This window comes from Symphalangus syndactylus, chromosome 14 (assembly GCF_028878055.3).
Source record: "Symphalangus syndactylus isolate Jambi chromosome 14, NHGRI_mSymSyn1-v2.1_pri, whole genome shotgun sequence".
In the NCBI taxonomy this organism is placed as follows: domain Eukaryota; kingdom Metazoa; phylum Chordata; class Mammalia; order Primates; family Hylobatidae; genus Symphalangus; species Symphalangus syndactylus.
This window is the reverse complement of record NC_072436.2, coordinates 16,337,790-16,349,860: the sequence shown is the minus strand read 5'-3', so window position 1 is coordinate 16,349,860 and position 12,071 is coordinate 16,337,790. Positions and strand designations below refer to the sequence as shown.

Here is a 12,071-nt window from a genome sequence, read left to right as displayed (position 1 = left end):
GCACCGGTGCACCCCACCCTCCCCCCGTGGATACCAAAGACATGTTCTCCACGCTCACTATTGGGAAGGCGGGAGGGTGGGACCTGGGGGTGTCTGAAAAAGCCCCTTTGGACTTGAGGCCAGTTTGGGGAACGTGGCGTTCACCCCCACTGCCCTGCAGCAGCCCTGGTCAGGGAGTGGCGATCAGAAACCAAACCCCAGCCACGCCAGAGCCACCTGGAGACAGACCAGACGTGGGGTAGTCTGTGAGGGCGCCTGGCAAACCCATCACCCTCCGCAGGCACCTGCCACCAGACATACACCCCCAGCCGGGGACACAGTTCATTCATGCATTCCTTCACCCCCCCAGGCATGGACTGTCCGCTGCCTTGTTCTTGGGGCCGAGGCCTGCCCAGGCACCTTCTCCCTCGCCATTTTTGCTCTGGGCTGAAGCAGCTGAGGGTGTGGGTTGGGGGTAGCAGGGGTGGGCATGGTGGGGGGATATGACAGTGCTGGAATCCAGCCCCTATCCTGATGCAGGCGGGGGCCCCATCCTGGCTGCTCCGCTGCCCAGGGCCTTCCAGGGGAGCTGCACACCCCACACAGCAAAGGCCTCTCCAGCACACGCCCTACCATTTACCCCATAGCCCAAACCCAAATTTACAAAACCTCCTATCCAGCAGAGTCAGTGTCTCACAGAGGGATTTTCGGTCACCTTTTATGAAAAGAAATTCCTTTCCCAAGTGCACCTAATATCCAGTAAATTCTAGGTGCTTGCAGGGGGGCAACGGGAGGGCCCGTCCCTTGCTGGTGAGCGTCCACAGCATGGCTGAAGCTGCTTTGGGGAACAGGGAGACAGGGAGACAGCTTCCACCGGCCCAGTGATTCTGCCCCTGGGTTCTACCCAGGGCAAACGAAAGCAGTGGCTGAGGCAGCAGCGTTCACAGCAACTTCCTTAGCGACTGCCCACCCAGGGCTGGACCCAGACAGCTGCCCCTCGGCAGGGGCAGTGATCCCTCAGCCAGGCCCCAGCAGCAGAAGGGAGGGAGCTGTGCTGCAAACTACTGGAGTCTGGACATGCAGGACTGCAGGCTGCAGGCTCCCATTTGTAAGGAGTGCTGGAACCAGCAACACCTGCCAACGGCCTGCAGCAGGGACGTGGCCTCGCGGAGAGAGTCCAGGGGGCCTTGCAGCGGGGGTGGGGGTCCTTGTGTGGAGGGGCCTGGGAAGCCTTGCGGGGAAGTGGGGGGCCTTGTGGGGAGGGTCCAGGGGGCATTGCGGGGGGTGGAGGGACATTGCAGGGAGGGTCCAGGGGGGCCTGGCAGTGGTCAGGGCCGTGGGCACAGCAGAGCTGTGGTGCTGGGGGCAGCCAGCCGTGGACAATGTCAACTAGGGCCTGTTAGAGCCGGGATCATACTCTTGCTTTCAAGGCGGAAAGGACTTTTGCTGAAATCCCCAGCGGGGCACTCAACCCCTATAGTGGGTTGTGCCATGCACTCCGTTGTCACCGCCCCTGACCGGCCCCTGGCGCTGTGTCCCTCCTACCTGAGCAGGCTCTGGTTCCAGCCCTGGACACAGCTGGGGTGGCCACGGGGATTCCTGAGGAGAGGGGCTGTCCACACAGCCTGGTAGCTTGGAGCCCCGGGACCCCCACGCCTGGCTCAGGGTGGGGCTGGATGAGGTCTGAGTAAGAGTGCCAGGGAAGGGCAGGGCCTGGGGTGGGAGGGGAGGAGGGGAGAGGAGAAGAAGGGCCCCCAGGGGTGGTGCAGGGGGCAGGGAGCAACGCGTAGATGGACACGCAGGCCTGGGCCCAGCTCTGACCTCCCCAGCTGCCGGCCTCTCGCGTGCCATGTCCTCCTTGTCCTCCAAGGCAGGCGCCCGACAGCCCCATGTGCAGGAGACGCTCGGCACTCACTGACCTCAGGCCTGGCTATGTTCGAGGCAACCATGAAGGCCTCAGACATTCAAACTTTTTAATAGACCAGGCGTGGTGGCTCACGCCTGGAATCCCAGCACTTTGGGAGGCTGAGGTGGGCGGATCACTTGAGCCCAGGAGTTTGAGACCAGCCTGGGCAACATAGGGAGACCCTTGTCTCTACAAAAAATACAAACATTAGCCGGGCATGGTGGTGCGTGCCTGTAATCCCAGCTACTCAGGAGGCTGAGGTGGGAGGATCACCTGAACCCGGGAGGTGGAGGCTGCAGTGAGCCGAGATCACACCCCATCTTAAAAAAATTTAGTAACAATCCTGATTTTAAAGCTGTGTATACCTTTTGGGAGAAATCTGGAAAAGACTCAAAAGCATAAAAAGTAAAAAAACAAAAAACAAAAAAACTACCTAAAATTTCCCACCAAGGGCTAACACTGTTGCTTTTTTTTTTTTTTTTTTTTTTTTGAGATGGAGTCTTGCTCTGTCACCCAGGCTGGAGTGCAGTGGCGTGATCTCAGCTCACTGCAATCTCCGCCTCCCAGGTTCAAGTGATTCGCCTGCCTCAGACTCCTGAGTAGCTGGGATTACAGATGTCCGCCACCGCACCTGGCTAATTTTTGTATTTTTAGTAGAGATGGGGTTTCACTATGTTGGCTAGGCTAGTCTCGAACTCCTGACCTCGTGATCTGCCCGCCTTGGCCTCCCAACATGCTGAGATTACAGGCGTAAGCCATCATGCCCAGCCCACTGTTGCTATTTTAAAGTGTCCCTGTCAAGCCTTGATGCGTACATGCACACGCATGCACCCACACACTCCTACACAGCCACGTGTGCACATGATACAGTCACAGTCACACACACAGCCACACGCCTACACAGCCATGTGTGCACACGTGACACAGGGTCGCAGTCACATACACATCACACGCCTACACTGCCGTGTGTGCACATGACACAGTCGCAGTCACACACAGCCACATGCCTAGACAGTCATGTGTGCACACAAAACAGGGTCACAGTCACACACCCACCACATGCCTACACAGCCGGGTGTGCACACAAAACGGTCACATACACACAACCACACACCTACACAGCCATGTGCACACATGACACAGGGTCGCAGTCACACAAGCCACACTCGAAACGCCACACTCTCACCACACATCCACACACACATTCTTATTTGTTTCAAACGAAACCTGGATTAAGTCACTCGGTTTCACTTTCCAGCTTCCCTCATTGGCCGTCATGCCTTGGATCTGTCCCGTTAAGGACACTTTGGAAGGAGCTTTGCTATTCTCTGAAGATACACAAAATCCTCCACTGCTCACATCATAATCTATTTACCAACTGTGGAAAATTCCACGGTGCATGTGGTTTTTAAAGTGATGCTGAAGCGAGCACCTTTGTGCATACGTCTTGATCCACGTCTGATTTTAAAATTTCAGATAAAATCCTAGAAGTGAAATGCTGGACAGAGAGTCACAGCAGAGCCAGGGGCTCCGTCCTGCGCGGTTTCTGCTTTTGGTGTTGAGTCGTCCTTTCTGCATCAGAATTCTGACTCCTGAAATCACATTTCTCACTGTGTCTCTGACGGTTCTAGGTGCTAGGTCATACTTTCAATAATCTTTCAATAACCTTTCTGCTTCTTTTTTTTTTTTTTTTTTGAGACAGCGTCTTGCTCTGTCGCCCAGGTTGGAGTGCAGTGCAATGGCGTGATCTTGGCTCACTGCAACCTCTGCCTCCCAGGTTCAAGCGATTCTCTTCCCTCCTCCTGCCTAGTAGCTGGGATTACAGGTGCACGCCACCACGCCCGGCTAATTTTTTTCGTATTTTTAGTAGAGACAGGGTTTCACCATGTTGGCCAAGCTGGTCTCAAACTCCTGACCTCAGGTGATCTGCCCGCCTCGGCCTCCCAAAGTGTTGGGATTACAGGCGTGCGCCACCGTGCCCGGCTAATTTTTGTATTTTGTGTTTTGGTAGAGACGGGGCTTCACCATGTTGGCCAGGCTGGTCTCAAACTCCTGACCTCAGGTGACTCACCCGCCTCAGCCTCTCAAAGTGGGATTACAAGCGTGTGCCACCTCGCCCGGCCCCTGCTTCTCATTTTAGAATATATTCACTGCTACTTCCTCTTCACTCATTGTGACTTTATACCCGGCATTTACATATAAAATTCTATCTGGATTTGAGGGTGCTGTCCTCAGTGCCCTTTCCCCGGGACAGAACGCTGCCTGGGCTGCACCCCTTGCCAGAGGGTTCCTGGCAGAGCCCTTTGGTGCTTAGGAAATGTGCAGAAGAGAGAACGCAGAGGGAGAGACATAGAGCAGCTGCCAGGCCTGACAGGCTCCAGGGCCCCTGCAACAATGGAGGCTTGGTGGGGCAGGGCCCAGCTGTGGGTGTGGGTGTGAGTCTGCAGTGGTGTGTGACTGTGAGTGTGAATGTGAGTCTGCAGTGGTGTGTGTGAGAATGTGAGTCTGCAGTGGTGTGTGTGAGAATGTGAGTCTGCAGTGGTGTGTGTGTGAGTGGGTGTGAGTCTGCAGTGGTGTGACTGTGAGTGTGAATGTGAGTCTGCAGTGGTGTGTGTGAGTGGGTGTGAGTGCGGTGGTGTGAGTGTGTGAGTGGGTGTGAGTGCAGTGGTGTGTGTGAGTGGGTGTGAGTGCAGTGGTGTGTGTGTGAACGGGTGGGAGTCTGCAGTGGTGTGAGTGGGTGTGAGTCTGCAGTGGTGTGAGTGTGTGAGTCTGCAGTGGTGTGTGGGACCATGTGTGTTCCAGGAGGCAGGGGGCCGGTGCTGCTGCTTACAGAGCTACTTGTCACTGATGTCATTGCTTATGGAGACCCCCTGGGTGGAAGGCAGGTGCTCTGCAGGGTCGCCAGTGGGCGGGGGGATGTACAGGCACGGCGCATGGTGGCTGGATGATGTGTTGCTGAGGACGGGGCCGGGGCTGGGGGCTGCACAGGGGCGCCCACTGCTGCCCCATCCACACCCAGGCAGGGGAAGCAGGCACCGAAAAGAATGTCCCCCTTGTGATCTGGGGTGCACTGTGTTGTGTGTGCCCACCTCTGCATCTTCATGGCTCTTTAATAAGAGGCGTTGAAAACAAGAGTGGGAATCAGGGCTGGGGGACTCACTCCCGGAACCAGGTGCTCCTCCTGGAGGAACTGCGGATCCATCTGCCAGCCTTTCAGCGAATGCTTTGTTTTAGCGCCCAGGTCTCCAGGTCTCCTTTCCCAGCCTCTACCTCCTCCGGTTTCTCAGAGTCCGTTACTTAGATTTTTTTTTTTTTTTTTTTTTTTTGAGATGGAGTCTCACTCTGTCGCCCAGGCTGGAGTGCAGTGGCGCAGTCTCGGCTCACTGCAAGCTCCGCCTCCCGGGTTCGCGCCATTCTCCTGCCTCAGCCTCCCCAGTAGCTGGGACTATAGGCGCCCGCCACCACGCCCAGCTAATTTTTTGTATTTTTAGTAGAGGCGGGATTTCACCCTGTTAGCCAGAATGGTCTCGATCTCCTGACCTCGTGATCTGCCCGCCTCGGCCTCCCAAAGTGCTGGGATTACAGGCGTGAGCCGCTGCGCCCAGTTGTCCCCAGTTACTTAGGTTTTATTTCATTTCTCTCCTGTCCCTGAGTCATTCACTCCTCGTTTTGTTTTCTCCTTTATCCAGGGGGTTCCCTCAGCCCACACTCACATGCGCACGCGTGCCCGTGCCACCCTTTTCTTCACGTTACCCAGCCCTGCCCTGAAGCTCTGCCTTTCAGGGGAACTCTGTCCGCGTCGGCCCCGTGCTGACATCCGTGGAGGACACACATGGTTGTAGATGCTTGCATGGCCACCCCCAGCAACTGTGCCTCACATCATGGGGGCTACCCGCCCTCTCCAAACCCAGGTGGGAGGAGGGGACCCACTCCCCACCCCTTGGGGACAGCAGGTCACCGGCTGAGTTGGGTGGAGGGTGGCACTGGGGTGGTCTTCTCTGGGGCGTGGGGCTGCAGGGCCCCTCCTGGGACTCGAGTCTTCAGCTGTGTTCTGACTTGGAGTCGGAGGGTCATGGATGGGACCGTGTTGCTCCAGAAATTCCCTCCTTTGGAGCTTCTTGGCTCTGGAGACGTGGGGGGCCTTCCACAGAAGTGAGGGGTCTCCTGAAAAAGCGGGGGGCCAGGAGCAGTGAGCAGCTGCTGTGAGGCAGTCACTGCCAGTCACCATCATGGGCCCTGCGCCGCATGCAGGTGCTCAGCGCAGGTGCCGTGTTGGCGCGAGCAGACGGGAAGACGGTGGGCAAGAGGTTAAGCGTGGAGTCTCCCCACGTCCTGTGCCCCGCTGTCTGGGCTGCTGCCGAGAGTCTGCGTGTCAGGCGAGGACAGTGCCAGCTGGAACCACCAAGCCAGGGACCAGCTCTGGCTGTTAAATGTTTAATTTTAATTTTGCTTCTCTACAAAGATAGCAGCTTTAGGAATCAGGCTTCGGTTGAGAAAGAGAAAGCACCTCCAACCCCCCAAAGCTCTCCTTCTGCATCAGAGAAGCTTCGAGGATGCGTGGCTGCGGTGGCTCCTGGGAGCCTCTGGAAGGGGCGTCATCAGCCCTGTCCCACCCTCCGCGGAGCTGCCTGCTCCCCGGGTGATTTTACCAGCAAATGGCTGTTTCTTTTTTTCTTTTCTTTTTTTTTTTTCTTTAAGACAGGGTCTCACTCCGTCGCCCAGGCTGGAGTGCAATGGCACGATCCCAGCTCACTGCAACCTCTGCTGCCCAGGTTCAAGCGATTCTCCTGCTTCGGCCTCCTGAGTAGCTGGGATTACAGGCACCTGCCACCGCACTTGGCTAATTCTGTTGTATTTTTAGTAGAGATGCGGTTTCACCATCTTGCACAGGCTGGTCTTGAACTCCTGAACTTGTGATACACCCGCCTTGGCCTCCCAAAGTGCTGGGATTATAGGCATGTGAGCCACCGCGCCTGGCCTTCCTTTTTTCTTTTTTTGAATTTTAAAGATCAGATTTATTTGGAGAAAGCAAAAAACCCACAACCCAAAGATGGGATTCTACATCTAAGACATCTCCAAGATTACAATCAACAGATTACAAATCCCAGATTACAATCTACAGATTACAAACCATTTTCATAGAAGATATTTTTGTACCCATTTTACATGTATTCAGGAGTGGGACGTACATCAGTCTCTATTTCAATTTTAACAGAGGGACAAGGTCGGGGAGTGGGATCCTTTTGTTTTTAAGGTAAAACACTCACGACAGAACTTGCACATTCAGGTGCACAGTTCTGTGGCACTGGCTCATTCACAGCGTCACCCAGTCACCAGCGTCTAGTTCCAGAGCACTTTCGTAACTCCAGGGAAGAACTGCAAGCGTTGCCCCTCTTCCAGGAGGCCCTGGGGACAGCGTTGCATGCTCATTCCCGATGCCAGCGACAATCCTGCCAGCAGAGCTGTGCTCACTCCACTGAGGGGCGGGCACTGGAAGGACCGAGCGGGCATGACCCTCGCCCCAGTGTTCAGACGGAGCCCCAAGGGGCTGGTAGTCTGGGCATGGCCATGGGGTGGGGAGGCGAGGCCAGGCTGGGGGGTGCCGTGCAGGGTCCCGGGCCGGGCTGGGGGCTGGAGGGGGGCAGTCGCCAGAGAGAGGATGGTTGGCCAAGCTGGGAGCAGGGGCAGGAAGTCTGTCCAGGAGGCAGTGAGGGGTGAGTGGGGCAGAGACCGCCAATGCTAGTGTGAGGCGGTACCTGGATTCCGTTTCTGATCAGACCTGAGCCAGGCGTGGATGAGAGCCCAGGAGGCCTGTAGGTGCCGCCAGCGACCTTGTCGTCTTGCATTCTGCACCCGAAGCCTCAGGCCTCTGCCTGCCTGCCCTGCTCCACCCCTCGGCCGGAGCCTCCCCTCCTGGCCACCTTCCCTGCCCCATATCAGGTGCCAGACCAGCCGCCTGCACAGGCCTCAAAGGCAGGTGCACCCCCGACCCCAGCCAGACCCACAGGCTCCCCCTTGAGCTGCCGGTGTTGTCCTGGGGGTCCTGCCGGCCGATCCTCCCACCACTCAGACGTGGCGTCCCCCGCGCCGAGGCAGGACACGGAAGCCAGCTCAGGGTTGATTGTTCCAGTGGCAAAGCCACAAGGGATGGAGCCACACAGGCAGGGACGGGAGTCACGGGGCCGCTGGCTGAGAGGAGGAGGGTCCCAGGGGCTGCAGCCGCGCCATGGTCTCCACACGGGCCGGGCACTGGCCCCTGCTGCCCTCCGTGACGAAGCCATGGTCTCCAGAAGCCGGGACTGGGCTGGAGCCTCCTGGAGACCCTCAGGGAGGCGCGTGGGCGCTTCTGGGCATCATGTGGAGGGCGCTGAGGGGAAGCGAGCAGGATCTTTCCAGAAGGGGATGGAGGAGGGGCAGGGCCTGTGACTTGGGAGTTGGGGGGGGGCTCTGTGGAGGGGCTCCCAGGAGTGGCTGGGGCTTTGGGGCCCGTCCCCGCCTGGACTCCAGCCATCGCTCCGCGTGCTCACGCCGGGGCCCTGGGACCCTCGGGCGCAGGTCGGGCCGGGGCTGCTGGGGCCAGCACGAGGCTCTCAGTGGGCTGTGGGCTGCAGGAAGACAGGGAACGGCCCGAACAGCGCTGGAAGCGGGTGCGGAGCTGCAGGGAGGGAACGGGCCCCTGGCCTCCCCCGCTGCCCGGGCCCCGCACGCGGCCGCGCAGGTGGTCGCGATAGTTCCTGGTGAGCAGCGTGTAGAGGAAGGGGTTGGCGCAGCTGTTGCCGTAGGTGAGGCAGGTGGTCAGGTAGTTGACGATGCGCGCCGTCCGCGGCGCCAGCGGGGCCTCGTGGTACTGGGCGAGCAGCTGCCACAGCCAGAAGGGCAGGAAGCAGGCCCAGAAGAGCAGCACGATGCCCAGCACCAGGCGCAGCACGCGCGCCCCCGGCCGCCGGGCCCGCTTGAAGGAGGCGCGCTGCGAGCGGCGGTAGGCGCGGGCCAGGCGCGCGTAGAGCAGCCCGATGAGCAGCCCGGGCCCCGCGATGCTGGTGGCGAAGAGCAGCGTCAGGTAGGCGCGGTGGGCGCGCGGGCCCCAGGCGGGCAGGCACAGGCTCTTGGGACCCCGGCGCACCAGCCGCATGGCCAGCATCACGGGCAGCGTCAGCAGCAGCGCCAGCAGCCAGGTGCCCAGCGCCAGCAGCTTGCGGTAGCCCTTGGGGCGCTGCACGGTGTCCAGCGGCCGCAGCACCGCAGCGTAGCGCTCGCTGCTCATGACGGTCAGCGTGAAGATGCTGGCGTGCATGGTCAGGAAGTCCAGGCTGAAGAGCACACGGCAGCCCACGTCCCCGAAGTGCCACTCCTTGGTGACGTAGGTGGCCACGATGAAGGGGATGCTGAGCAGGTACAGCAGGTCCGCCAGAGCCAGGTTGACCACGTAGACGTACATGGAGGCCACCGCGCGCAGGGAGCGGCAGGTGACCACCAGGGTGTAGGCGTTGCCCACCACACCCACCACGCCCATGGCCGACAGCAGAGTCCCAATGGCGCCCGTGGCCACCAGGTCCTCCAGGGAGCTGGGCTCCGTGGGGCTGGCCCAGGAGCTGTTGAGGGTTGCGTTGGGGCCGCCAGGCGGCTCCGGCACAGAGCTGCCGGTGGCAGCCAGCCCAGGGAAGCTGCTCGGGGACTCAGGGGTCAGCGCCATCTCTGACCCCTCACGACGGGCTCAGGGCTGGGTGGCCACTCCCTGAGATGGGGCGGGGGCACCTGTGGGCAACCAGCTCAGCCTGTGGGGAAAGAAGCCTGCTAAAGATGCAAGTCAGGCAACCCCTTCCGCTCCCACGAGGCCATTGTGATGGCCCCGTTCCCACAGAGTCACGTGGGCTCCCCAGTGCCCTCCGACTCCCGGGACTCTCTGGAAGCCATTAGCTCTGCAGTAGGACTTGAGAGCCACCAGATGAGCTGCCCCAACCCCCTCCCCAACCCCCGCATGCCCCAGCAGGACCCCCCTCACTGTAGGTCGCATGGCCTCTGGGATGGACTGGGCTTTTCTGAAAGCCAGAACACAGGAGGGCAGCCCCTGGGGCAGAGGTCGGCAGTGGACAGAGCTGGGAGTCCTGGGCTCTGCCCTGCCCACCCAGTGCGCACCCCCAGGCCTCACTTTCTTGTCTGTGCACAGGTGGAGCCCACTTACCCCGAGTCCTTTCTCGCATTTATTTGACTTGTACATTTAAAAAAAATGTTTTCTTCGGATTGCAAAACTAGTAGCTACTGACTTTAAAAGTCCAAATAGAAAAACATGTAAGGTAAGGAGAGGAAGAGCTCTGCAATCTCCATTTCTCATACAGGGAAACGAATTCAAGATGGATTGCAGGCCTAAGTGTGAAAGGTTAAATTAATCAGTCAAGGTTCTGGAAGAAAACGGGAATACTGGCATGACCTTGGATGGGAAAATATTTCTTAAAAATGAACAAAAAATACTTTCAATAAAAAACTGAGCAAATGGGTTTCATTAAAATTAAGAACTTTACCAAGAGCACGAAATCATAAGCCACAGGCTAGGAGAGCATCAGAAAACATGTATCAGGCCGGTTGCAGTGGCTCACGCCTATAATCCCAGCACTTTGGGAGGCCAAGGCAAGTGGATCACCTGAGGTCAGGAGTTCGAAACCAGCCTGGCCAACATCTCAAAACCCAGTCTCTACTAAAAATACAAAAATTAGTCGAGCATGGTGGCCCACGCCTGTAATCCCAGCTACTCGGGAGGCTGAGGCAGGAAAATTGTTTGAACTCAGGAGGTGGAGGTTGCAGTGAGCCAAGATTGAGATTGCGCCACTGCACTCCAGCCTGGGCAACAAAGCGAGACTTTGTCTCTGAGGGAAAAAAAAAGAAGAAACGTAAACAAAAAGCTGGTAAGAAAAATATAGGGAAGAACTGCAAATTAGTAAGGAAAAGACAAACAACCCATTTGAAAAAAGAGACCAAAACCGTGACTGGGGACTCCCCGAAAAGGACACCCACGCAGCCAACAAGCAGGGAAATGCTAGTCATGGCCACAGGAGCCCCTGCGTGCTGACAAGGATGAATGCGTGAAAAGGCAGACATCCTTGTCAACAGGCATGGGGGCTGCGGAGGAGCTGGCCCTGCCGTTTCCTGTTGCTGGGAACCTGGACTGTGCCGCTGCTTTGGAAAACCATTGGCACGATTTGCAGAGTTGACCGCCTATACCTTCTCACCCGGCAATTCCACTCTCAGGTTTGTACCTTAGATAAAGGACTGCCAATGTCTAGAAAATGACAAGCGTGAGAAAGTTCACGGCAGCTTGACTCCTAAGAAGCTGGAAACAGCTCAAATGTCCCCAGTGGAGGGGGCAGGCAAACTGTGACATGAAGCCAGGGAAGGAGTCACCGCTGGGGTCAGCAGCCTGGATGAAACTCACCGAGCGGTGGTGAGCTGAAGAAACAGACACAGGAGGCTGCCTGATTTCACGAGCCACGCTGAATTTAGGCCGAACACTCGTGGCCGCGCAGGGAGCAGTCTTGGCTGGGGTGGGGCGTTGTCAACAGATGGGGGCTCTGGGGGCCTTCCAGGGCCTGGAGATGTGCCCTGCCCGCCCTTTCCCACCAGGCCGAGCAGCTCCCAGCTCCATCTGTCCAGAGGACCCTCACCCCCTTGCTGCCCCCACCCGGGGCATTTCCATAGCCCTCACCCAGGGGACGGCGCAGAAGCCGAGGGGGCACCGGGCTCCCCAGTTGTGCGAGAGCCCGAGTCACAGGCAGGGGGACAGTGGCCGCCGGGCCGCGCTCCAGGGTCGCTAGGAGGGAAGGGGAGGGGCCGAAAGTTCCACGGCACGGGAGAAGCCGCCTCGCTGGACCCCGCTCCCCTCGCCCAGGGTGGGTTCCCACCGCGAAACCCCGGCCCAGCCCTGCAGAGGGCCCCGAAGGGCACAGGCCCGGCAGTCCCCGCGCGCTCCCGGTCACCCACGGAGGACCCACCTGCCTCCGGTCACTGAGCGGCCAGACCTGCCCGCCGAGCCTGGGGTCGCACGTGGGGGCAGCCGCTCGGGGCTGCAAATTCCTCGCGCAGCGTGGCCGCGGGGAACTTTCCGAGGCGCGCTGCCCTGTCCCAGAGCAGAGGGAGCGCGAGGGGCTCCGCGGTGGCCTCGGCTCCCAGAGCGCACTGCAGGGGCGCCCGCCAG

General features: G+C 58.8%; 1 protein-coding gene across 2 annotated transcripts; it reads right to left on the bottom strand.

The window, feature by feature from the left end:
• Positions 1-6,700: 6,700 nt before the first annotated feature.
• UTS2R (urotensin 2 receptor) lies at positions 6,701-12,071 on the bottom strand. 2 transcript variants are annotated; one of them, XM_055241472.2, is made up of 2 exons: positions 11,869-12,071; positions 6,701-9,660 (listed from the first exon to the last, which is right to left on the bottom strand). In XM_055241472.2, the coding sequence occupies exon 2, from the start codon at positions 9,576-9,578 to the stop codon at positions 8,409-8,411; it is 1,170 nt and encodes a 389-aa protein (XP_055097447.1). In that variant the 5' UTR covers positions 9,579-9,660; positions 11,869-12,071; the 3' UTR covers positions 6,701-8,408. The 2 variants fall into 2 exon arrangements, with proteins under 2 accessions (XP_055097447.1, XP_063472620.1); XM_063616550.1 differs by lacking the exon at positions 11,869-12,071 and adding an exon at positions 11,583-11,854.

Coding starts and splice junctions, on each gene's coding strand:
- UTS2R (XM_055241472.2), bottom strand. CDS start 9,578: ATGGCGCTGACCCCTGAGTCCCCGAGCAGCTTCCCTGGGCTGGCTGCC.